The sequence below is a fragment of the Dromaius novaehollandiae genome, chromosome 3 (assembly GCF_036370855.1).
Source record: "Dromaius novaehollandiae isolate bDroNov1 chromosome 3, bDroNov1.hap1, whole genome shotgun sequence".
Classification (NCBI taxonomy): Eukaryota; Metazoa; Chordata; class Aves; order Casuariiformes; family Dromaiidae; genus Dromaius; species Dromaius novaehollandiae.
The window spans coordinates 64503134-64530863 of NC_088100.1; the positions used below are offsets into that span (position 1 = coordinate 64503134).

The 27730-nt window shown below is 40.7% G+C and overlaps 1 protein-coding gene across 2 annotated transcripts; it reads right to left on the minus strand.

Moving 5' to 3' along the window:
• IL20RA (interleukin 20 receptor subunit alpha) lies at positions 1-25330 on the minus strand. Of its 2 annotated transcripts, none has more exons than XM_026121366.2 (7): positions 24988-25330; positions 8986-9115; positions 6930-7108; positions 6072-6247; positions 4371-4515; positions 3672-3811; positions 1-1375 (listed from the first exon to the last, which is right to left on the minus strand). In XM_026121366.2, the coding sequence occupies exons 1-7, from the start codon at positions 25076-25078 to the stop codon at positions 431-433; spliced, it is 1806 nt and encodes a 601-aa protein (XP_025977151.1). In that variant the 5' UTR covers positions 25079-25330; the 3' UTR covers positions 1-430. The 2 variants fall into 2 exon arrangements, with proteins under 2 accessions (XP_025977151.1, XP_025977159.1); XM_026121374.2 differs by having other exon boundaries at positions 9000-9115; positions 24988-25329.
• Positions 25331-27730: the final 2400 nt, after the last annotated feature.

Here is a 27730-nt window from a genome sequence, read left to right on the forward strand (position 1 = left end):
TCAGAGAGAAAATGCTTTTATTTTTTTATTTGCTAAAAATAACTGTTTTCAAGCACAAGTAGTTTGTTTTGATAAGAATTACACCATGAAAATCCTAACAGACTGTTTTCTGTAAAAATAGTTCTTTTTTAAAAAAGATAATTTCATAACCATTGTATTTTACCTGGGAGGTTTTTGATGGGAGTTGAAATCAATTATAAAATGCCTAGAAATTGTTATAAATAATGTATCTTGAATAAGTTGTTCAACTGACAATTGAGAGAATGTTGTAAGGTAACATCAGGACTGTGCATGTTCCTGTTCTTGACTGTTCTTGTCAGTGTCACAGTTCTAAAAATTTCAGTACATTAAGATGCATTTGCTCCACTGAGCCCATCATTCTCTGACAGTGCAAGATTTTGCGTTTTATAACATTTTAGAAAATTACCGTTCAGTCTTCCATTTTTACATGCAGTTCCCATTGTTCCTTGAATTGCAGAAGATACATTTCTTGGTCCTCTGATGCTTCATCAGATACCTGTTTCTCATACAGTCTTGACAAAATTCCCTCTTTGTCAGGGTCATGACACTGAAATACGGCTTCACATGCCTCATTTTCAACACTGGACAAAGTAGGAATGTATAGTCTTCCAGTGTGAGGATCCCAATCTACTAATATGGTCTGTTCATTCTCCTTCTCTGGATCCTTTGATGCAGCTGGATCCTGAAGGCTTTGTGCTATTGCTTCCAGTGGAGGATAGGATGTCTGCCCAGATTTTTCAGTATCCAAGTCCACCAAATTGATACATGCCTCACCCGGCAATTTACCTGCTGCAGGAACCATCTTCAAATTAAGTTCCTCTAGTTTCTGTCCCAAACAAGGATCGGCTGCCCTCATCTCCAGTTGAGGGCAATATGGCTGCCATACTTTAATATTATCCAAGCCCACCACGAGGTGTGGCTCACCTAGCAGTTCCCTAGGGGCAGAAGACTTCTCTTTCAAACAGAGTCCCATTAGCTTCTGATCAGGACTGAAGTCTTCAGCCCTTACATCAAGTTCATACTCTATATTCCCTTCATTTTTTTGGCTCAAAGTATTCTTAGTTCCAGCCTGGCCATAAGACGACCAGTTGCTAGTTTGGTCCCCTTTTGAGAAAATATCCACTTCATGTGAAATATCGAACAACTGTTTTGTTTCCAGCACTTCCTTTGGAGGCAAATCCTTCCCTTCAGAGCCACTGTAAACAGTGTAATAATGAGGACTTTTCCCTTCTGACAGATGAATGGATTCCTGAGATGGCTTGTGCTCATCCACATTAATAGTGATAAGGTTGATCACTATTTTTTCACAAGGTATAAAAACCCTTTCCTTGCATTTATCAGTATAGTGCCATACCTGGAAAGCAAAAATATTTTGATTTGAACAAAGCATAATACAAATACCATCTTGCTGCTTCTTATACTGTTACCTATTTCTAAAATAAAAGGCTGGATTATACCTTTTTAAGAGCCAATATTTCAATTTAGGGGAAAAGGAATTTCCTCATATATACCTCCAGGAATGTCTATGTGCTCCACTTTTTTTATTCTATCATAAGCAAAAACATATTATGACCAGCTCTAATTTCCCTTTTCTCACCTTCCCGATGTCAAAATAATAGTTAGAACATTTTTGTCAAATTCTGCATATGTTTCCACCAGCACAAACTCAAGTGACTTCAGAGAAAACATCAGAGTTGTCCTTGGGTCACAGATTACAGCATCTATTCCATTCTATTTAACCAGTGAAGAGGAAGTGCAGTCGAAACCACATCCCACAAGCACAGAATCAGCTACCATGTTAAGGTATAGCTCACACAGGATTAAATAACAATAGGTTTCCTTTCAAAGAGGAAGCTATACATTAAGGTTGAAATGCAGTGTATGGAGCCTGCATTGCAGATTCTGTCACAGGCTGCATTTGTGACTCTAGGATAAATTACCTAGTTAAACAATAGGAATCTCTCTGAAATGAATAATATTTCCTGACAGAAATAAATATTGTACGAGCAGTTACTAAAATAAAATGCAATACACAAACAACAACCAGAAGCTGCATTTAAATATTTTCAAGCTTGAATGGAATACTAAGACCACAAATCTATATACCAAGTAGCCTGAAAGCCCTCCCAGGTCAGAAATGCTGGACCAAAACAACTTGCTTATTCCACTTGCCCTTGGCCACAGGGGCTTGTTATGTGGAATAGTTTGCAGGTTGGGAAAAAGTGACCATCACTGAAATATCAGATTTATATTAATTTGTTACCCAAATCCAGCAGTTGAGAAATAAAATTGAAGCTTTTAAGGTGGTCATGAAGAAAGCTCAATGGACATAATAAAAAAACATATTGATAATACATTTATAAGAGAAAAGACTCTTGGAGTTGGAATTTATTCTGCTGTTGAGTGGGAGTCTCTCACTAAGCAGCCTTTTATCTTCTCTGACTATAAAGACCTCTGCCCTGCTAGCTCTCAAAGGGAGACCGTGCCTTCTCCCTCTACCATCTGCTGTGCCCCAGTATAAAGCTGCCTCCTTGTCAGGTGCAGAAAATGTCTCAGTACAGGTCTGAACACAGTGCAACAGTAGCTGCTTTACTCCTTGCTTCTATACCCTCCATGAAGCATTCAGTCCTTAATGAAGATTTCTCCTAACACCTCTGCTCTTCTGTGGATTTCTTTCAGATAGAGCAGCATGTTAAAAGCAACTCCCTTACATCTCCCATCCCACACTGTCATGCAGACTAGATTAACATCAGTGTTCATTCATCATTGTAATTACATGTTTGTGTTTGAGCAACTTGTTTAGAGATAACTGTGAGAAAGTTCTGCTGGGCTAATGGGCTGGAAACAACATTTCTTAGACTCCATTTATCTTTCTAGAAGATAAACTTAATGAACTTTACAGAACAGTTCTAAGAAGACTTATGAACATTTTTATATAGAAATTGTCTTTGGACTGTCTAAATAACAGAATGTGTTTTCTGGTACATTTTTGGGTCTAGGAAACAGTGTGCAGTATTTCAAAGTATTCTCAAAATCCAAATTAAATAATCTGCATGATGCACATATGCTAGAACCTTCGCAAAGATAATTAAATGGGCAAATCTGGTAATACCTAGTAATAGCCCAAGGAAATATCAGTATCTGATTTGGTCTGGTGCTTCTGCATTAATTCTGCAATTAATTATCTTCCTTTTTGTTTCTAAATTCAACCATTAATAATTTGTGTTCATTGAATCTCTCCTGTGCTTTTTCCTAGGTAAATTTAGAGTGCTGACTTCCTCATGGAACTTGCTTCAGTGCACCTCAGACCTTGCTTACAGCAATGACTCTTCCCATGGGAACAGTTCTGTTCTGATCCTCACCAGCTCTGATCATCTCTTTAGGAATACAGGCTGTATTCCTATTAGACACAGTTGCTAAGTGAGTTACAGTTGAGTTACTCCCCTGTTTTTCTTGTATTTAACATCTCTCATGTGATGCTCATTTCTTGATCTGAGCGGCAATTACAATTTTTATCTTTTATTTGTGCACAATGTTCAACCTTTGTGCTACCTATGGTTTCCTCCCAGCTGACTCAGAGCCCCAGAGAACACACAGCTCTACTGTGAGTGCCAAGGTTGGCAACATCATCAGCAACACAGAATACTTACCAGGTTTGTTGGATGTTTCTGTTTGCTGACATGAATATACCTGTGCACACAATAGCATGCCATTGAAATAAAAAGGACAACCAGAATGATAGGCAGAACATATCCAAATAGGATTGTTATAGTCTGATCTGCTGTTTTATCTGTTAAAAAAAAAGTTTTAATTTATTTACCCATTAATGTAGTAACTTTTTAATATATTCACATAGTAATATATGCATTAATCACATTGCTTTTTAGCTATGGGATGCAAATGTTTTAGATAAACAAGGAATTTGCAGGTAATTAAAATGCTGACATTTGAGCTAGAGGATAATTTTTTATTGCTATAATTCTAAAAAGAAGTAACAACTCTCTTAACTCCCTCTCTCAGACTCCTAACTTCCTAACTTCTCCCCAGTCCAAATGACCCAGCTCTGCCACTCCCAAACCTCATGCTGGGGAAAAGAAATATTCTCCATTCACTAAGACTTAAAGAACCCAGATCTTTTTCTTCAGAGGTACTGTCATAGCTAGGGTCTACTAACTAGAAGATATTTTTTCAAGTGAAGGATATTTTTTCATCAGTCCAAATGCAGAGAGGGGAGGAAACAGTATTAGCTTTTCAGTCTCAGAATGGACACATTAGGAACTTTCAACTTCAGTCACCATGACTTTTTCACATTTGGATCTTATTTCTATAATTTGCCAGCCTACACATACCTTTCAAAGTAGCAATGCAATATTCTTTGGAAAACCCACTGTTTAAAAGTGGCGTGGTGACATGTATCTGTGCGCTGACACAATAAGCTGTTCCAGATTCTAACCAAGGCACAACCAAGGTGTCGTTGCTGACAGAGAACCACCACTAGAAGACATAAGAAAGATTCTTCCCTTTAACTCCTCACTTCACAGAAAGATAAAGAATTTTTATACACAAAATGTATCACAAACACAAAATTTTTCTGGAAAGTGTAATGATGCTGCAAGAACTGCCAACTGCATCTTTTTTTCTGAATGCAATCAAAACTCGTTATTTATTCGGTCACATCCTCTTTGAATATTTTATCTTCCATTCAATCATTCTGCTACCACTACTAAACAATTTCATGCTTTCTATGAAGGACAACCATAGGCCATCACTAGCCCACATACTCATGCTGATATAATAAAGATAAAGCATTACTTTAGCCCCCTGCTGAAGCCTAGACCAGTGAAAGGCACTGGTAAAGACAGGAGCCTTAGGATAATGGGTATAGCTATATGGACCTTTGAGTCCAAAGTAATTGCTCTATGTCAAACATCTTTATTAAAAAAAAAAACACCTCTAAAACACTTTGTACACTTCTAATTGCTAATCTTGGCATTTAAATATCAGGGGATATTTAAATATCCCCTTTGACAGAAGGGGACCTTTTTGGTTTAAAGATCCTGTTTCTTGTCAATTCAGAGATTGTGTCTAGAGGACAGGAACAGAAGAACGTTCTTGCATCTGATCACTGAATTCTTCCTCATCTCCAGTGTTTATGTTGGAAACTACTCCTTGATATGGAATATAAATTTGAAGAGATGGATGAATGAAGACATTCAGGTGTGGTAGTTAAGGATGCAGTTTGCAGTGATGTCCTGTAAGTACTGAGACCAGACTGACCGGCTGGGGAGCAGCTCTGCTGAAGAGGACCAGGGGGCAGGTACCACAGTGCACATAAGCCAGCAGTATGCCCTGGCAGCAAACAGCATCCTGGGCCATATTTACAAGAGCCAGCAGATAAGGGATCAACCGGCTTTACTCGGCACTCATTAGATCACATCTAGAGTAGTGCATCCAGTTTTGCGCCCCCCAGTAAAGAAGGACATGGACAAACTGGAGAGGGTTTAGAGGAGGGCCACCAAGATGGCCAGGGGCTAGAGCACTTGCCCAGTGAGAAGAAGCTGAAGGACTGGGGCTTGTTCAGACTGGAGAAGAAATGGCTGTGGGGGGGACCTCACAGTAGCCCCCTAGGACCTACAGGGAGGTCATCAAAAACACGGAGCCAGGCTCTTCACAATGCTCAATGGCAGGAGGATGAGAAATGAGGGGCAAAGACTGAAACAGGAAGTTCAGACTGAATGTAAGGAAACACTTTTTCCCCATGATGACAGTTAAGCAGTGGAGCAGGCTGGGCAGCCTCCATCCTTGGAGGTTTTGAAGACCTGACTGGATAAAGCCCTGAGCGAGCTGGTCTGAGATGAGAGCTGACCCTGCTTTGAGCAGGAGGCTGGAGTAGAAACTGCCTGAGGTCTCCCTTCCAACCTGAATGATCCTACAGTTCCTATCATCCTATGAATCTTATTTCAATTATTTCTATTACAGACAAAGCACATTCCAATAAGTGCAGAGCACACATTTAATAGGTACAGCTCTACAGCCTTTTCAAAGCTTACCCGTTTCTTTGTTTTTTTGTTGAGGACGGACACATTGTATTGCAGGCCAGGATATACCTGAGCCAGAGAGATGGATTCTCCCTCAGGACTTCTCTTCCATTTCGCAGGAGCAGTCAGAATGATTGAAATAGATTTCTCCGTAGAAGATATGCTTACCATGGGTGGATCAATTTTAGCTGGAAAAATAAGCATTTACATAAAGCCATTTTATGCAGCAGAGGCACACTGATTTGACTATGAAGTTTCTTAAAGTGGTTGATATTACTTTTTTGTAGTATTTTTGAGAGTCTAAGTAGGACATTGAACAATTCATTTATATTAGCAGAAAATTATTTTCCAGGTAACTAAGAAAACCTTTTAATTGAGAATGCGAACACTGACTTGGAATTTTGCTTAAGAATTCCTATGACTTAGCAGAATATACAACCTTGCAACACAGTTTGCTATAATAAGCTAAATTACCAGTGTGTTCCTGGATTATCTGGCATAGCTGAGAGATATTGTGCTATAGAGTATGATTACTGCTTGGTTTAATATGGCCTTTTTAAAATTAGAGTACTTTATCAAATGGATGTGCCACAGCTATTTTCTTCTTCTTGAGTGAAGGTCTAATCAAGGCATAAAACAGTATTCAGTATACATAAGACAGCTTAAAATATATGAATTTAACATACATATTCAAATTCTAGTAAGATTATTTCAACTACTGCTACCAACAGCATAAACCTCAAGCAACAGCAAAAAAATCTAACCTCTCACTAAAGTTAAAATATCATACGCTATGAAGACATATGCATGCTAGGCACATAGTATTAATCAAGACTATAAACATTTGGCTTTGTGATTAGCTTTTCTTACTCTCTGTGAGAGGGTTGAATCGTGTAGTCTCCATCCAGTCAGAGCACATTCCATGTAGGAAGGCTTTAACACTCGCATAGTACTGTTCTTCATAGTCAGACGTTTCATTGGAGAGGTCACACCATGTTCTACTGATATTACTGCATTCCAATTTTTTAATCCATTTGCCAACACCGTATCTATATCGAAAAAGAGAAAGGAGCTGTACAAAAACCACTGGCATGATATATTAGTTATCTGATAATATACACACAGAAATTGATACTAGAGCTGAGAAAATAGTTTGCCTGCTCTGCAGAAATTTGCAATTTCAAGGAATTCCCAACTCCAGCTGAGATAAAACACAAGATTTTCCCAAGTTTTCAATTAAAAAAAAAAATCAGAATAAGCCCTCTCCAGGAGATAGGGCAATAGGGCACTAATGTAAGTCCTGTTTTGCCTGCACAGACCAGAGATCTCCACTCAGTCTCCACATCTTTAGTTTAAACTCTACACACAGGAGAAGAGAGTCGGGTCTAACGGCTATCATTTTGTTTCAGGTGACTATTTATATCAAGTCAAAGAGTTCTATCAAGAGCTGACTAGTCAAAATGGCCAGTGGCTCTGCTTGGCGTGTGAAGACAGATGCTCAGGGGTCTCCAAAATACCTGTATAGGAGACCACTTCTCTCTGACTTTTAAGCTGTCTATTACTTCTGTCTTTGTTCAAAACAAAGATGCTATCTGGGATACAATAAACTTCAAAATCCTTTGTGCTGAAGCAGAGGCATACATATGCTACCTACAGTGCTTCACTACTGATGAATTCTTATATTCTACTAGAAGAAATCAAGGTTTTGTTGGAAAATTCCTGCCTGGTTTTGCTCAGAAGCTCCTGTTCCTCAAATTCGCATTGTACTGAAAAGAATTCCCATTTGGCTGCTAATTACAAGGCAGCTTCTATGTTTTTCCGGGATAATATCACTCATCAGCACTTTCCACCTAGCTCCAGGCCTTGCTCTTCTAGGCAAGTAGTCATATGAATATAAAAATGCAAAAGATGGCTGTAACTATGACTACAGAATCTTGTGATCAGCTGACCCTGCAGAGGCAGTGTAGCAAACTTTCTCTGAGTATTTTACCTTCTGTCCAATTATTCTTCATTCTATTGTTATTGAACAATTTCCCGTTTTTTAGGAAGGTGGATTATGTCACTCCTCTGTCAGTAAGGAGGCAGGGATCAAGGCAAAAGAGAGTGCAATCTCTGGCTGTAGAGGCAACTCCTTGCATTTTTTCATAACCAGTACAAGTTACAGAAAACTTCTGGAGATTCAAATTGGCTTTAGTGTCATAAAAAAATTACTAGACTGAGGAAAGGGTGTATAGCAGAGCATAAGACTGAGGGCATTATATCCTCAATAACAACAGTACTACACCTTTCTATAAGCTAAACTCCATGTACTGTCCTTCAGAACTACCAAGTGCTCTCTCAGTATGGATAAAAAAAAATGGATTCTGGTCCTAACTCAAATTCCCTGATATCCTACCAACCATTAGGTGCAACCATTTAAAATGTAAAGGCCTGATTCTGATCACTTGACTTTGATTTCTACAATACTTAATAACTTCAGTGGATTTACTCCCAAACTGGAGGAATCTGTGGGATCAGAAGAGATTTGCGGTTGTTGAGTCTGTTAGAAAAGACTGGTGAAACACTAGGTGCTGTTAATATTCCATTAAATACTACATCCCCAGATTCATTTAAATGTATATATAAGGCAACTGAAATGCCAATCCACAGCACAATCCTTCTTCACTCCTTTGTCTCATTTCTCAGGAATGTGTCTGAAAGCTTTCATGTTGCATCCCATGTTCCTTTCATAAAGAAGTCTCCTCCACATTTTTAGTTGGGTCTGAAGTAAGCAGTACCAGAAGTTAAAAACATATTGCTTAAATCTTCTAACCCAATTTTAGTTTTCCTTCCTGTACTTTTACCAGCTCTATCTTGCATAAGACTTTTTTATTTTAAAAATCTAAAATAAAAATGAGTGAGGGATAAAACCAACAAGCCAACTTACACTGAATACTTCACCTTGTAGAGTACTCCATCTCCTGTGCCTTCTGGTGCTGACCAGTGCAGGACATTCTTCATGTTTATGGATTCAAAATGGACATTCCTAGGGTTGGGCAAAGAACAATACAATTCTCCTGGGAAAGAATATAAGAAAAGAACAAGATACACTAAGAATCAGCAAATACATATGCTTCCAACTAAGGAAAAAAACATATTTATTTTTAAGCATGCAATAAAATGCTAAATGCTGCCTTCCCCTCTGCAAAAAGCACAATGTTGTTGGCCACAGAAATTCAGTTAGTTCAAAACAACATCCCTAACTAGTTCAGTCCCAAGGTCTCTGTAGATGAGTGTTCTGTCTCTAGCAAAAATGGCTTTTCTATATGACAGACACTGGCATGGAATTATCCAGGGAGTGGAAGCTAAAACTAGTTAAGTTCAGTCTAAAAATAAGACAAACATTTTAAAAATTTTGAGGGTAACTAGGTATCAGCACAATTTAAGACTCGAAAGTGTGCAATATCCTTGATGGTTCCTTAGAATTCTTGTTGTATTTGAGTGTCCATCACTGGGCATTCAATGAATCCAATCACGTATTTTTAAAAAGACATGTGGAGTCTAGTTCAAGCACAGCTCTATAACCAGAAGAAAAATTTCACATTGGAAGATCTGACTAGATGATGACAATAACCCTAAAATCATTTATCATCCACATTTATTCTCCAGAAAGGCAAAATTGAATACGTACTCTTAGGTCACTCATCGGAATTACTGTTCATTGCACCAGCCTTTGAAATAAATAAGCAAACAGGTCTGGGGTCTAAGAACCCAGTTCCATGTGTTACTAATACACACATTTAATATTATGAATTGAATGGGGGATGCTCATGTGACTAAACAGCTTGCAAAACAAAACGGAGGCCCTTGGGCCCAGAGACAGAATCCCAAACGCCAAGTTCTCTACTAAATACCAAGCACCTCCTGCCATGAAGACAGTGCAGATGGGAGCTGGCAGCGATCAGCAGCCCCAAGAATCAATCCCGAAACAGCCGCTGTGGTGAAAGACCTTCTTGTGAACAGCCATGAGAGAGAGCCTAATGAGGAAGAGAAAAAGTGAATCTGTGGTCTTTCAGGACTTTTCAAAACCCTTTAAGCTCTTCCTCCAGGGATGCAATTCTAGTTCTTCTTTAAGATAACAAAAAGAAACAGGAAGAGGGAAATAAAAACTATTACAATGAACAGTGGGAACTGATCTGAATGAATCGTCCTTGATCTTTGCTACTTCCTTAAGCAGTCCTTAAGATTTTTAATAGCGTATTTCACTAATACTAAAGTGTTCATTCTCCTGTATATGTAATGTATAATTGCTTCTGTAAATAGAGGACACTACTGTCCTGATTAGCTTGCTGACTTCTAGCTGTCTTTGAACCATACAGTAAAAGCTTTTATTGAACACTCTCTTCAGTACACTTGTTAAAACAATCTCCTTGCAATTCTGTGGAGACTAACTACTTTAAACTGGCTCGTGGAAACTGTGGGGTTTTCAAGCCGCTAGCTATATATTAATGTTCAAAAACTCTGGTATATGTTTGTATCTGTAACTTCATATCATTAAGTGTATAGAGAGCTGTATTTCTAGCACTTAGCTAGTATTCAGTGATTTTCAGATTTTTTTCTATTTGGAAAACAATTCAAATCAGGTATAGTCCCTATAAGCAAGCTTACTTATTTCCAGAGAATATGTAACAAGTCCTGTTTCCTTAAATGCCTGGACACAGGAAGGTCCAGTAACTGTCACCTTGCAGGGGCTCAAACTATGGGCTCAGTTATTAAATTAAAATGTTTCAGGATGCCAGAGCACATGAAAGCAGCAGGAAATGATCTCCAGGAAAGCTTTCAGTCTCCTTTGCTCTAGCACTTGCCTCCAAGTGAGATATAGAGTAAGACTAGAAAATAGAAGGTTTTATTTTCCATCCAAATAAACATCGCCTACAACTCCTCTGCTTTAAATGAAACTAATTGAAATGTAAAGATGAAGCTGCCTGAGAGAGCTAACAAAACAGCCAAAAACTGGCAAGACATGTTCAGTAAAACAGAGAAGTTCCTAAAACACTAATGTACTAAGAAGAGCAAACCAAAACATGGACTGCAAAAAATCCATCCATCAAATTTCACTCTTGGCACTGTACTGTATCCTTGCACTGAAGTGTCTGAGGCTACAGGATACTCATCACCTGTATAACCAATGATCAGCAATGAGAGATACAAAAATTGGAAGTCACCACAATCCTGTCCAAGCCCTTAAAAAGGCAACTGGGCAACCAGTGTAGAAAGAGAGGGAGGGACTGAGATGCAAAGGAACTTTCTGTTGCAATGCCCAAATAAGAGGAAATACAATGTAGGCATTCTCTCAGATTGCTGGGAGTCAAAGCCATGAAAGGCTTCTCATCAGAAAACAATGAGGAAAAACTAAAAAGCCTGACAAGGGAGGAGTTAAGAATACAACAGAGTCCAGAGCAGAATACAGTATATACTGAAAGGTCCAAAAACCTTTGGAGGAAAGATTAAAAAAATCCCAACCCTCATACAGCAGCAGATGAGCAGGAGATTTGTCTCCAGTAACCTGGGTTCCCTGTGAATGAAGCATCTAGTTTACACTAGTCACAAACATCAGAGGAAGATAACCACTCCCACAGGCTGATTCATCTCCCTAGTTAGGATGGAACAAACTGAACGTGTCTCTTTCCTTCCAGTAGAAATCACAGTCAAGCCAATTAGCCTTGATGTCTGCTTCTTAGGCAGCTGAAGTTATCAGAGATGCACCTTGTCCTGAAGGGGGTGGGGAGGAAACGTAGTAAGTCTTTATATGACAAGAATAATCTGTCTTCCATGAATAAGGAAAAGGGAATGGACTTCAGTTTCAGGAAGAACAGCAGCATTAGAAAACATGGCTTACGGGAAGGGGAGTGACATGTGAGAATAAATTATCTGAGAGAGCTGATGGAGGTTTTGAAGGGCAGATTAGAGAAACATTTGTCAGGAATGATACTAACTTAGTCGATTCTGCTAGGGATAAGGAGATGGATTGGCTGGCCTCTTAAGGCCACTTTTGCCCCCCCTTCCCCTCCCCCAGTAGAAATTGTTAGACTAATATTGATAAATCTGGCTTTGCACTATGGAGTAATACATTTGACGGGGCATTGCTTAGTCAGGTAAAGGAGAGCTAAAAACATCCCTAACAGCTCACTTTTCAGACCTTTATCTTAAAAACAGTTTTTAAAACCTGTACTGCCTATCAAGCTAATACACAGTCACTGAACTGAACTGGATGGAAGCAGCCAACTCATCACAGACAAGGGAAATTATTTCACTGGTTTTTACAGTGGTTTTTGTTTGCCTGTACCTTTTGATGTTTGTCCATCCCTGCATAAACACATTTATATTTCTTGAGCACATTTGTAAGCTTCCTTAAAGTAGAAGGAGTTATGTATTTATTATATTTTAATATTTTTTAAACTAGTAGCACATAAAGGTATTCTTGCTGATTTTTTTTCTAATTTCCCCCCCTCCCAGTGTGGTTTCTGATGTGGTAAATGGAGTTTCAAAACAGAAACATTGACTACAGCAGATGAGCCAATCTCAGCAAACAAAACCCACAGAACTGTATCTTTTCAAGATCTAAAGCATTACAACACTAAGTTTGCTCCTATCTGCCCTGAGTTCAGTGTGACTTGGAAGACAGAGGGACTGAGACTGTTAACTTTCCATTAACTTTAAAAGCAGAGATTTGGTTTCTCTTTTTTGGTCTTGCCCCTTTAGTAAAGATTTCTGTTTGCCCTTAGAACAAACCATATAATTCTTTTATTCTTCAATTATTCATCTGTAAAACAGGAATAAAACTACCACAATTCACTGTTTCTAAGAAGAGTTAAGCATAAACTCCTTCATATGTATATAATGCTCAACAGCATCTGGACACATGCACAGAAAATAAAGCTTACACGTAGCATGTATGTTCCAAGGTCACCAATTAGTGAAAGTATGTGCATTTGCTTGCTTATGTCAGTATCTTGTCTTTAAACACAATATATCCAACCTTATCCTGATTTTATTTTCCTCCATTAACCAGGATTAATGTCGTGGATGTCACAGAGTATCTTCAGTTTACACTGGCCTACATGAGAGCAGAAGTCAGTCATACACTTGGCTTTGCTAGGTTCAGTGCGTCTCATAGGCACTGTCTGCAGTGGCTGTCATCACTTTCCAGTATAATGAAGTCACTTCCTTAATTTATTTCTTGCATGGAGAAATCTGGAGCCCTTATTACTGTCTTTTGAAGCGCCGTAAATCAAACCTTAAGCAATATTGTTCTTTACATCTCCATGACTTTGCACACCTGAACTGGAAAGAAAGTAATGATACATGTTTGTAAACTTGATCATCGCAATGAACAGCCAAGCCCTGATCTTAGAATAAGCAATTGCAAGGCTTTACAAAATAGATACGACTTAGCCTAAAAACACCTTAACACGAGAGCAAAAAAAGCCCACTGACGTCAATAAGATTATTCACATGGGTAAAAGACTGCTTTGCAGGTGCCTCATCCACTCTTTATGAAAGAGCCAGTTTGGTTTAAAAACATGGTCAGTTTTAATTGCATAGAGCTCAGTGCCATATATGTGCTTCGCTCTAGTCAGTCCTTCTCAAAACAGTTTTGATTACAGCGATATCTATCTGCACACATGCATACATCCACACACATATATAAAAATACAAATGCATATAATCTCCATGATATAACTATCTGCTCAATGTACCTACTTTTTATGTCTAGCTAGGAGGCACAGCTGCCTAAGGCTGTGACAAATAGCTAGTGTTTCATGTCAATGCTGCAGAACAAATACAGCCTGCAACTACCTGAGCACTCTCACTATCAATTGAATCATTAACCCAGTCCAATGAGAGATTATATTTTTGTTCTCAGGTAAGCCAGAAGAAAGCCACCTCCACTTTTCACTTGAATTTGATAACCTAGCACTACAAAGCATAAAAATAAATAAATATGTGACACAAAAATGTAGATATTTTTCTGTACACTGGCTAATGTTCCAGTGTGGGGAGAAGACAGAGACATATTGAAAGCTTAACTATTGCCACAGAAAGCCATTCCCTGTAAGTAGTGCTGTTGACCTTACTGCTTTCAAGCAAAATGATCATCTATTTTATGTATTATGGCATGGCTAAAAGGGTACAAATGGGATTGCAGTCCCACCAAACTATCTAATAAAATAAAACAACATAGAAATTTCCAATGTTTCTCTGGACAACTATAAGTGAGTCTATCAGCAAGTGATGTGGTAAGACAGAAAGCGGAGTCTTGTTTCAACACAGCTTTTCCCAATAGTTACAGCAGTAAAAACCAAGGACGCCCATTCCTCCCCTCCCAGTTGTCTCAAAAGTTAAATGAGGTACTCCTTTACCTGCAGTGACAACTACAGAAAAGACTTCTACGTCAATCACTGTTGCATTTTCTTATACTAACATAGCTGTTGGGAACACCTCTAATGGACTTGGCTCCTTTGAGGTAGGCAACAAGGCAAGCAGTCCCTGCACTTCACCATCTACAGCTGTTAATTCATGGCCACTGATGTAAACCAAGTTCACACACTTAAGTAAAAAAGCAGACTTTCAAAATGCTGAGTTTCTGATTCTCCTTTCTTCACTGGGAGCTTAGAACCACCACTGAAATATCAAGCAATTTAGGAGCTAGCTTTCAAAAATACAGTACTAAAACATTCACTTTTGGTTATTCTGCAACTCATTCCATTTCTGTAGTCTTCTTGTTCAGTTTTGGGTGACTTTCACCAAATTCTTGTAAAATCTTGCTTGTTTGTTCTACGCCACTGCTTTTTTTTCTTTAAGGAATTCTTACTCTCCTGCCTTACTCTAGTTCATCTCCTAAAATGATTATGTGGTTTGCAATGAAAAATTGCAAACCCACACCTAAGCATAAAATAAGAATGGTAATGCTGGGTCAGACCAAATGTCCATTTAGCTTAATACTTAGTAGCATTCACTAGCAGATGGTTGGGGCTGTCTTTTCTGGCGTATGTACAGTCTTCAGCAAGCTGACAGTGGCCATGCAGGAATGTGAGGGAGCACATGAAATGGTAAACAGCGGAACTGAGCCAAAAATGGAGAACACAACTTACAGAGAGGAAGGGAAACCCTGCAAAGCCAGGAATACACGTTAACAAATGTCATTACCTGGTATTAGTCATCTTAGCAACAGTTTAAACAAATGAGTTAACTTTTTTTTACAGAGTGGGCTTGAAAGTCTTTCTCTGCACTGATTTCTTAAACTCTTTTCTGGGATTCAACAGACTGGATAACTAGGAGAAAGGCAAATAAGACTCATTACAACTTAGCTGCCTTTTGTCCTGGCGTGTTGCTACAGCCTTAGGATGGCAGTGTATTAAGTTGGGCTAGTGAAACCCTTTTACTTTAGCAGTGCTGGTGGGAATGCAGGGAGGAGTACAGAGGTGATTTCCTGTTTTAGTCATAACAGTGCCTGACACATAACCACAGAGCAAACTCTTGCCCTCCTAGAAGTGAAGCCAGTCACTCCCATCAGTCTTTTCATTAGGGGCACATGGGAAATGGGAGAAAAATAGAGGTACAGAAACAGTCATAAGACTAAATGAAAATGGGGAGGTGGAGCAGACAGAAAAGCAGAAGTCATAAGGGAAGAGGTGGGAAGCGTGAGGGAATAAAAAGACTTGGACATGTTGGTTCCATTTTTGATGAAAATAAGCATGGTTGCCACTGGAAGCAGGTGAATAAGAGGTCATTTGGGGAAGGAATAAGAATGGTGGGAATACATCCTTGCAAACCTGTGACAATGTATGGGAGAGATGTAGAAGGTGGACTGAAGGTGTAAGCTTGCCCTAACACACTCTCCTCTGAAGTCTCATGTAAGCTTGCCCTAACACACTCTCCTCTGAAGTCTCATGTTAATTTATCCAAATCACACCCTTACTTATATAAACAGCCCTGCAGAGAACATTGGTCAAAAAACATTTCGGAGGCTGGAGTGGGTAAAGACTCACTTCATTACTCAGAAAAGAGGAGAAAGTCTTCCTAGTCCATGGAAGGCTTGCTGAAAGACAGCTGGAGAGAGCTGTGGCAGCTGAAGACTACTCCATTTTGCCAGCTTGTAAGACAGAAATGAAATAGAGTTTTCTTCCCACTGCTTTGAAGGTTTGCAAGTGCAAGAGTAAAGCTGCTTCTACCTGCCCATACCCCACTGCAAAAACACTTCCTTGATGTGCTCCAGTAGGAGAAAGCTATTGTAGTTACGATATCTGTCAATTTTGAGTAATTACATCATCAATATTGGCCTGAAACAACTTGAGTGAAGTGCAAGATGTGTGGTCTAAAATTACTTGCAACCTCTTCGAGATTCTGAGTGATAATGTATCAGGGGTATTTTTTACAAATAAAAAATAATTTAACTTGATATATTGTAAGTTTGGAAATACAAAGCCATGTTTTGACAAAAAAAAATTTAAAAGGCCTATTGCTGACATAATTCCATGACATAACAGCTGCTTCTCCAAAACAGATATTTGAAGTTATATAAATTATTAAAAATAGCCCAACTGTCCAGAATTTGAGTATTTTCTTTTCTCCCTATGTCTAGCATCATCACTTTGTTACTTAGATCATCCAGAAGCACAGGGCTATCACAAACCACCATGCAAAAACCACACCCCAACAACCATGAAAATTAAAGCTTAATTAGAATACTTCTGACATGTTAAATTTGTTTTTCAAATACTCAAGGGTTAAATAAACTTTATTTTTGAAATGAAAGAGCATAAAAACAGATCCTCTGTGACAGCTCTCACCTGAATTCTGACACAATTCTGTTTTGGACCAATTCCTAAACCACAAATTAAATATATATATATATTTTACACATAAACTCAGCAAATATTAGCTTTGGCTTTCCTCATTTAGCGCTGGCTAATATCTATTAGGCAATTAGAACTGATAACATTGTATTTATTACCTAAAGGGTGTTGCTTCTTGCTCCCTGACCTACTAATGGCATGTCTAGACAAGAGATTTTGTTTTTCTTGAAATCCAAATTAATTGCTTAAGTGAATGTCCTCTTGTCAGTCCACATTTTCCCCTAGGCATGAGATTGAGTATGACGTAAATGAAAGATGAGGCCTTGCCTTCATTTCTGAGGGAAGCCAATCCTCAAAAGATGCAAATTGAACACATTTTTCTAGATCAGAGACTTGGGAGGTAGGACTAATACATCTTGCAGGCTTGCAACACCTCATCTCCCGCAGGCAATAGGGCTGATAGGGTCATAGTGCCACCCAAGTCTGAAAGATAATAAATGGTCTATTTCCCATCTCCAACCAATGCTTGCCAACAGCAAGAGGATATTCCAAGAGGTCGCAACTCCATCCCTCTGACCCAGACAGGGAGGGTACTCTCAGTGTCTCATAGGTATCTACAAACACTCCCCAGCTTTACCAGCGTAGTACCAGATAGTGCAGCACAGAGCCAGGCATGCCTTGGAGGGATTACATAGCTGCGTGAGCACTTCCAATTACCTGCCTGAGAGTGTGCCTCATGCCAAACCACAGACGTGGCCCACAGGTCACCTCCTCCTCTTACTCTTTGGGAAATCTCCTCTGAGAGAAAAGCTCTCTTCCCCTGCTCCACCAGCTCCATTTCCAACCTGCGAGGCTGGAAAGTGTTGGAACAAGCTCTCCAGAAGAGCGCTGGATTTGAATTCACCTTGTAGGATGCCCAGCACCATTCTGAGTTTGCTCTTTGCACAGTGTCAGAGATGTGCTGGGAACACTCTACCAGACTTCAGGCAGCCTGCTGAGGATTTCTGCGCTACTTGAAGTACTCAGAGAACTGTTTTTTCCTCCTTGTGCCCCACATTTATCCGTGTTTGTTGAGAATCTAGGACATAAGCACAAGGCAGCCCCAAATGACAGCCCTCCGCTGCCCTCCGTGTTCAGCTCATCCAGATCGGTTGATTAGGAAGTGGCTGCTGGAACGGCAGGAGGGATCTGTGTTAGGAGAATTGAGAAGGCCCAAGCAAAGGGATGCTCAAGCCTCACGCTGGGCAACTGCTTGTAGTGAGCTCACAAGCAGTGAAGGTTTGATGAAGTATCTGTACATTTCTGTTAGTCTCCTGTGAGGTATGGTCTGGTGTGCTTTGAGGCACCGTATGACTATTCAGAACGCTCCCACAGTAATTTCAGATGTGAACTAGTCAGTATCTAATAATAGGTACAGTATTATTTTTAGTCTCTTTCCTGTACTTAACAAGTATTTTTTTTGTTAAAACCACCAGTCATGACTTTTAGACACATTCACCCAGCCTATAGATTTGAAGGGTTTTTTTCTGTACAGAGCAAGTTATTTAGCATAGTCATCTACTTCTTTTAGATATAAGTTACTATGGACTGCCTTGGAAATGCTATTAAAGGAGGTAACATACATAGCTGGATCTAAGGGACAGTGTTTTGTTTCTGAAGTTAAAGGAAATGGTATACACATTTTGATGACCTCTGTAGAAGCCTGATCATCCACTCTACTGATGTTTAAATTTAGAAGTTAGCTATCAGTCATGTTGGAGCTACTGCAAGCTGACTTAGATTTGGAAAGCTGAACAGCTCTACCTTTGTATCTGTTTGCTATCTTCTTACAATGTGAAAAAACACCATCAGCAATTACACATGCCTCAGCCATCTCAGAGCACAGCCAGTTTCTAGTGTTTGTAAGCCACTTCCTGTACCTTTACTATTTTGACTATGGTACACCCGAAGAACAAGATATCGACGCACCTTCAGAAAAGACAAGGAAAGCCAAGAGCAGAGGTCTTGTGCAAACCATAGGTAATAAATAATAAGTACTAGCTTCACTGCCCTCTCCAGCTCTAGGAACCTTTTGAGAAACTAATAGGAAATAATCATCTAAGAGCTGTAACAACCACTTAAGTTTATGTTTTTATGCATGGGGTGTAATTAAGCTCAAATACATTAATCTTGGTAACAGCATATAAGGTCCTTTCACCTGAAGCAACATTCTTCTACTCTAATTCCCTTTGGTCACATTCATATTCTCTTCACAAAAAAGAAAGTGGAAAACCGAACGCTGAAAAATAACTCAGTTATTACATGAGATTTACCTCAGGATGCTGGGGAATAAAGAAAGGAAGAAGGGACTACTGCCTTTCTCTGGTCCTTTAACTCAGCTTAACATACTCTTGTAGTAGCCAGGCAGACAGGAAAAGAATGTTTGAATACATTCCTCTTCAGTCATCTATTTCCCATGAGAAAGTGCTATAACTGATTTAACCTCTTCATATGGAAGCCATCCTATACCTTCTGTCCTATACCTTGTTTATCTGGTTTACTACACTTATTCCAAGACAGGATGTGCAGTGGATAGAACCCTTGTAAGTTACTGGCACACTAAGTATAAATTAACACTAACAGATCTGTAACAGATCATTTAAACATAGTTCTCTAACAAAATCTCATTTTTGTCGAGAGATGGGCCTGGCTTCTAAAATTCAGGCTTCAACAACCTAAGCTTCTTAAAATATGGGAGTTCTGGATTGGCTCATAAAAGATGATTTTTATCTCTCAGCTATTAATTCTGTAGTTGTAGATAATAAACACCAATTCTTGGAGAGAAATCAATCAGTAGAAACAAGCCACAACTATAAATACAAACATACGCTGGAACCACACACACACACACACACACACGACTTGAGTAATACTAACCACTTGTTTGTCTTGGAATTAAGAACATAAAGGCCACTAGAAAACAACAATGAAGGAAGGGTAAAGTTATCAGAATGGTAAACCTGAATGTTAGCATATGAAACTGCAAAACAAATCTTGGTTTTAGGCTTTAAGCACAAAGTTCCAGTAGCATTCAGAAGTTTCTCTATAGAATTACCTATTTTAACCACTTACATTCCTAATAGGCAATAATAGTTTGTCTGTTAAGTTGAGGAAATCATAAGCAAAGCCAACCACTAGAGCATAAATCACAGCATTATCTGAAACAGCCTGACATGAGAAAGTAATTTAGAGATGAGAAGAGTGAGCATTTTGACTACAGGAAGATAAGACTTCTTTATATACTGTAGTCTTCCTTATGACCTTTATATTTGTTTTCTGCATTACATTTATTTTTTCCTTCACACTGCATAAACCCAGAAAATATCACATTATGGAACAAAAAAACAAGCTCAGCCTTCTCTCACACTTCCACTCTTACCACTGAAGTATAATGCCCGCTCTGGTAAACATACAGATTATCACCCCAGCAAATGTAGTTCAACCCCACTGTACAGGGGTAGACATATATAGACATATACTCAGTGATACAAAACACTACATACACAAAGGTATAAAATTTTTTGACGGCTCGAAAATCATTATATTTTATGATATTTTCCCCACTGCATTTCTCATCATTACTGCTGGGTGAACATACTTCTTCGAATCATTTAGCTCATCAATGAAGACAGTATTCTGTGAGTCCTTACTTCTTTGGGGTAATCTACAGCCATCACTTTAAGTACAATCTATAAACTTCATGGGGCACAGACATCACAGGGTATATCCACAGGACTAGTAGCCTATTTATTACATGCATACTGCATGCCTTATGTATGTAATAATTTGTCTGACACTTCAGCATGTTATTTAATGTTTTAGCTAATACTTATTGGCTGTACCTATACAACAGATCAACATTCTTTCAGATCCAAAACGTACCTTAAATTACCTTGTGTCAATACCTAAACATCTCAGCACTCAAACTTTGAGCCAAGCGTTTTACTTCTGTCCTTCGATAATTATGATCTAGTGCCCAAAGATCATGTATTCTGTATTGTGTCACACAGGAATAAAAGTGACTGGAACTGAAGATTGGGATGGGGCAGCTCTTGTTCAGACTTTGTATGAAAAGCTGCCAAGCAAATTCTTTTTGCTGTTCCAATTCTCAGAGGGAGTGAATTAAACTGCTTGCAAACAGCAGTCTCTTTGCTCCTCTCAAATTCAGGCACAGCATGTACAGTGACTTGAAACCAACTCAAGTCCATAGCAGTCAAATCTACTATTTTCTGTAGTAATGTTGCAGACTAATTCTAGGGAGAAGGAAAATAGGGAAGAATGCAAAGTGGGGTAAAGTTGTCTTAAAATACTTTGCAAATACTGACCTCAAGAAGCCTATGGATACGTACAGAAGATAGGAGATGTATTATTAGTACTGGAATACTGCCTGCCTTCTGGATGGATTTAACACATGGTAAGATATAAGGTCTGGACATAAATTTGATACCTCAACTCAAGCTCAGTGGCTTGATTGCAATGTCCATACTGTGACCCATCCTTTTATTCTTTATTTCCCAGAATAACTTCTTGATAAAAACAGATGTTTTGTATCTTTCAGTGCTCTAGCAACTGTGAAAGAAAACATATCAAAATTTGCTTAAGGGAGGGCTGCAGCTGCTTCTCAGAGCATAGATCTATTTATTTATCTATTTATGAGTAAAAATCTGATAAAGCATAAGTTGAAAGACTAAGAAATTAAATTAGGTGTGTTAATGCAGACCAAACAACTTACACAACTATTGAAAAACTTGAAAGGGGGGAAGCTTACAAGAGCCTATCTTTAGAAACATAGTTGGTGCATCAGTGTACCAGCTCCAGTGGTATTTAAGCCTGTGTCTGCATTAGTGAGTAATGCAACCCAATAGGAGCAGATCTCTCACGTTAAAAAGTTGATACAGAGAAAATCTTTTCTATCCTATTCATATATCAGGTTTTTGTTCATTTTTACTTTGGACTAACTCCGTTTGCATTGGGTATGCTCATAAAGCACATCTTTCAGGTTAGCTTCATCCAAAAGAAATCAAGTTCCAGGACCACTTTGCAATATGGACAAAAGCACAGTAAGTGAAATGATCATGAGATTTTCTTCAAAAATCACGTCTGATCTGAACTAAAATACTAAACCGACACCAAATATATTGATACACTTGGAGTTGGATAAATTTATTAATAGAATAACATTCTATCTTTATGAGTTGCTCATGAAAATTGCTGAATTGTCTCATGTGGTAGAGAAACATGCTACATTTCTTGATCCTGCTGATTCAGCAATGAATTTTCCTTTTTTTCTTCCATTTGCTTTTCCATTACTTTTTCATTTGTTCCAGAGTATAGAATTTTAACAGTGAATGAAACACAAATTTAAAAAAATACCACTGAAGTGCAATAGCAAGTGAAATTTTTGTCCCATACAAAATCAGATAACACTCAGATTAGCTTATTAAGTAGGCACAGATCATTAGATAGCAGTACCTTAGAACAGAATGTTTTCATGGATCTCTGGAAGAGCAAACATAATCCAGTAAGTATAGGACGGTACCCTCTACAGACACCACAGTGAAAATGAAAGGTGTTTTGTTCGGCGTTTCGAAAAGGTCCAACTCTTAAGTTAATATTTAAATGCTGCTGGCACACTGTTTAGAAAGGAACTAAATAACAGATTCCAAAGGGACAGGAACAGTACTGATCCTAAACTACATCTGTGAAGTCCTGCTGTAAAATTGCTTCCCAACATATAATCTGTATTCCCCTATAAAATCTGTTCCTGTTCCATCACCCCATCAAGCCCTCAGGACAACTGCAGGATTTTCAGGACTGCATTTGCTCATGATTGCCAACCCAGGTCTGTTCTGTTAGTAGAAAGTACTCAAAAGAGACTAATATTATGTGTAACCCCACTTCTGAGAAGAAAGGCGAAGCACTACTATGACAGCTCTGCACCTCATAGAAGTTTCTCCTTTATTGATAAACTGTCAATAGGGCTAACTAAATCAGCTTTTATTGTCTCATGCTGAAAGACCATAGGTGAAAGTGGAGGCTCCAAGCCTTCAGTGAAATACATGTCTCTCTTCCATTCTGGTATTGCTGACCGGAATGGAAGTCAACAAAAACCTGAAGTTATGTCTAGTTTAAAGCCAAGAATGTGCTAGCAGCTTCTCTTCTCCCTTGAAGAACCATTAGCCAAAAGCAACATGACTCTCCTGACATTTTTCTAAACCTTTTTAGGACCACAGAAGCAAAATCAGTAGTAATGAATTTAAAAAAACATAAAAAGCATCTGGATGCCAGTTATACAAACTAAAATTTCCTGTAACACTTGTGTTGACAATTAATGGACTCAAATAACACAAAAAAGATGCAATCATTTGCCTAAAGCAAAGTCTGCATTGCAGAATAGAGCACTCAGAGTGCACAACACCTCCAAAAGCCAGTTAAAATCACTGATGTGTAATGGAATAGTTTGTGAAATGAACTAACTGAAACACAGTCCTTAGACAGTGCTACTCAAGAGCATTCAGGATAAAAAGAACACTCGTTACTACTCTCACAGGACCTGGAAAGAGTTTTGTTGTGGATTTGAGTCTGTAAGGACGGAGTCTGCTCCCATTTAGTTTTCGAGGCAACAACTGCAGCAGAGAACAGGAGCATGAAGACAGACGAGGTTTCTCAGATCTCCTAACCTCAAGAATACCTTGCTCTATTTTATTCAGGGATATAAAAAATGAATCCTTTGTGATGCTTCTCATAACAGCACAGGATCTATCATGCACATACATTCAATAGTTAAGACCTATGAACCCATTCCCACTTGGTAAAAATCACTGCTCATGCCTGAGAGTTTTCTATTAGAACCACTCAAACAACCCATGCTGGCTGCCACCTTTTCTGCTCTTTGTTTTCTTGTCCTCGAATGCGTGGCTCTCACTGGGGGAACATTCTGGTTGACGGATAGGTGAAGGGAATCCGAGCTACTCAAGAAATTGGCAAACCAGAGCTGACCACCAAAAATTCATCCTGTCCATACCTTGCAGATGTCTGTAACTGAAGGGCCTATTTGTAAGATGGCACATAGGAAGGGACTGAAAAATGGACAAATTCTTTAGTGGGCTAATTACAAGTATTTAAAGTGTAGAAGAGATGCCCAGTCTGTTTCACTTATCCTTTTTTGAACCCATCCCATGACCATTCAGGTAGAACTCTTGGGGATGACGACCATCAAACACGCGGGAAGATACAAATAACAAAGATACCTGTGGAACTACTCAAATATACATAACAAGAAACATCTCAAGAGTATATTCTCAATTTACAGCTGACAGTAAATTAACATTTCGAAAACATACACCTTTATGAAACTTAAATCCAGTATAACCAGAGGCAGGGGGGGAAAGGAACAGATGAAACAATATTACAAAAATAACCGATGCTGCTCTTCCATTTAAGTACTGCAAGTCAGAAACATGAAAGTTAAACTGACTATAAACATAAAAATGGCATTAATGTTTGACATGAAAGGCACAAAGCAGCTGAGACTACCGCTCCTTATTTCCACCTCTATTTCCAGCTACCGCTGTTCAGACCCGAGTCTGGGTGTCTGGGGTAAAAGGGCCATATCAAAGCTCTGGCTCCGAGGGCTTGCGGCCCTCAGACGCTGGCTCACCCACGTACCCCGGACTTGTAGGCTGAGCTTGGGGAGGCTCATCTGACAGTCTGGGTGCAAAAGCTCCCGTGCCCTCAGCCCGGTGCTGCACGGCAGGATAAGGCCTCTGGAGGCTGAAATTTCCCCTTCGTGCTATGTGCCCTCACGCCCAAGCTGCTCTTTTAACACTAACCTCAGCGCGAGCGAGGCGGCCCTATGCCTGCCAGAGACCCTGCAGGACCAAAGAGACGTGGGGAGGAAGCAGGGCGGCTCCTCGCGAAACCCGGCCGCCCTGCCTCGCCGCACACACCCTGGAAAGCGGCACAGGGGGGCCGAGGCAGCCCGCCAGGGGCTGGAGGCACCGCCAGAGGGAGGGCGGCGGGGGGGGGTCGGGAAGCGCGCCGCCACCTACCTGCCAGCGCTGCGGGGGGCGGCGGGAGCAGCAGCGGCAGCACCAGCAGCCAGGGTGCCCCTGCCCCCCGCCAGGGCCCGGGGCCGCGCATGGGGGCCGCGCATCTCCCGGCCTGGCGACGCCACTGCTCCCCCGGCCCCGGCCGCCTCCGCCGGGGCTTCCGAGCGCCTGCCTGCCGCCGCCGCTACCGCCTCGCAGGTGGGAAGGGAGCAAGGCGCTGGCGGCAGGGGAGGGGAGGAGCCGGGCGGGCAGCGCCGCGCTGCGCTGCGCGGGGTTGGAGGTGCTCCCGCAGGGAGCCGCGGAGGGAGGCGGGACCAGGCGAGGCCCCGCCGTGCCCCGCTGCGGTGAGGCAGCTGTCGCCCCCCGGCCGTTGGCGGGCGGCGGCCGTTGGCGGGCGGCGCCTGCCTCGCGCGGGGGATGGGCTGCACCCGCCGGCCCTGCGCCCCTCTCGGCTCTGCTACGGCCGCTGGTGGGGTCAGGGGCGTCGATGAGTAGGTGCCTCCCCGAAGCACCACGGGATGTGGGTGGGACGTTATTATACTCCTTTCCCGTAGGGGGAGCTGAAGGCAAATGTGCTGTCCCCGTGGGTGTTCAGGTGCCTAGTTTTTACATTACTTTGCATTGAAGAGCGGTAGCCAGACGCTGGAGCAGGTTGCCCAGAGAGGCTGGGGAGCCTTCGTCCGTGGCAATATTCAAAACCTGATTGGACAGAGCCCTCAGCAACCTGCTGGAGGTGACCCTGCTGTGAGCGGGGGGTGGAACCAGGCAGTCTCCAGAGGCTTCTTCCCACTTCAGCCACCCTGTGGTTCTGCAGAATAGCTTGTTTATGTTGCAAACAGAGCTCTCGCTGATTTTCTGTGGAGCCGCTCCATACCTCTGTCCATGACAGCAGAACTAAGGGAACTTGAAAGGGCGTGTGGGGGGTTATAGACAAAATGCCTGGGGAAGCCTTAGCAGTTGAAGGCCCTGTGGTATCGATCCTTTCCTCCCCCTCCAGCTCTGCTCCTGCTAACCGACCAGGCTGTCTGTTCTCCATCGTCCTGTCCCCTTCCAGCTTCCTCCCACCCTGCTCTGCCAGTTTGGGGTGTCTCAGTCCTTTTATTGCTGCCATTTCCCTCCCTGCCGTATCCCTTTGTGGCCTGCCTGCACAGAAGGAAGCAGACCTTGCCAGCAAGAGCTGATAACTAGCTGCCACATATTGGTCGCCTTTGAAGTGATGGTCAGGCCCAGGGACAGGTTGGCATGAGTTATGTTGACTTCTAAAACGAGAGACTGTGTCTTGGAGGTAATGCTGTACTTGCTCATGTGGGAATGGCTTAGCAGTAGCAGAGAGTGGCAAACCGGGTAGCAAACAGACTCACAGGTCTTGGGCATTTTAGGGGTCCAGTGTGTATGCGTCTGCAGTGCAGGTGTCTAGGTACTGATAGCAGAAGCTGTGAATTGTATGCTTGCTAGGCAACTCGTTTGTACAATACCGTCAGAAACTAAGAAGTGCATATGATAAGTACATAGTGGGTCTGTTCCTATAGTGGCAGTACTGATAGGCCTCCTTAGTCTCAGTTTCCATATGATCCCTATGAGTTCCCAGTCCTAATTAGCTGTCTCTTTGGTTCCATGTCTTCTCCTTGTGTCCCCTATAGGTTTGTCTGCTGCGCCATCTGTGTTAGAAATGGGGAACTTGGTACCGGTGTTCAGGTACCATGGCCCATGCTGTGGGTGTGTGTATTGAAAACACAAGAAAGACAAGATTTCTAGCTTTGTAACAAGTGGTTAAAATCTGTCAATATTATGAGAAGTGAAAATAGCTCCCCATTTTCACTGTCTCCTTTTCCATTTTCTTTTTTGCTTGAAGAAAAAAGATAATACATTTCACATATCTTTGTCTCCTGCCTGAGTTTGGCACTGTCCATATGTTGTGCTACCATCTCTGAGCGCCTCCACCACCCATGGCAGTGGTGCTTTATTTTTAATTTTAATTGCATGAGAGCTGAAGAGGTAGATGATCATAATGATACAAAAGCTATCTGATGAGCAAAGTTTAGCAACGCCAATGGCTTGAAGGAGGAGGTGGAAGAATAAAAGAAAGGAGCACAGAAGTGCTTAAAAGAGGGACAAAGTCCAAGGAAACAAAGCTCCCAGTGCAGAGAAAGGTAATATTACAGCAAGAATGTCATCTGCAGTCATGCAAAGTAGCAAAGAAGTTGAGAATGAAATTTGGTTTTTTCTAAATCATCAATGCATTATTAACAGAGGGACTGTTAAAGACTAGATGAACTTGTACCAACACAGATTTTTTCCCATATGTTCCTATTCTAAGTGTGTTCCACTTTACATTATTGCTGGTTGAAGCTCCCCAGAGTTTCTTCAGCTCATGGTTACCAAGTCAAGGTTGCAATTGTTTGATGTGGAATTTACATAAGACTAATCTCAGCAAAATCTGAACACCTCCTAATCTGTTAATGTTCCAGGGTCCCCACAATTTTAAGGAAGTATTTTTGGGAGGGCAAGCTGTCTGTGAGAGGAGCTGTTAACAGAAAATTAGGTTGAAAGAATGGGCATTACATGTGGCTGTGAAAACCAGAGTGTTTCCAGTCGATCTTCCCTCCTATGGGACAGAGGTCTGCAGCTGGGACCAGCAGACATTGAAGCTTAGTCTCCGGGGCTGTTTCTGCTGGTCAGTCACAGTAAGGTTCTTGGGAAAAGCAGCTGTGAGGAGGGGTGGTAGGGCCTAGGGGGGAACTGT

Coding starts and splice junctions, on each gene's coding strand:
- IL20RA (XM_026121366.2), bottom strand. CDS start 25,078: ATGCGCGGCCCCGGGCCCTGGCGGGGGGCAGGGGCACCCTGGCTGCTG. Junction 9,116..24,987: donor GCCCCCCGCAGCGCTGGCAG/GTAGGTGGCGGC, acceptor ATTCTTTCCCAG/GAGAATTGTATTGTTCTTTG. Junction 1,376..3,671: donor AGAAACATCCAACAAACCTG/GTAAGTATTCTG, acceptor TTTGCTTTCCAG/GTATGGCACTATACTGATAA.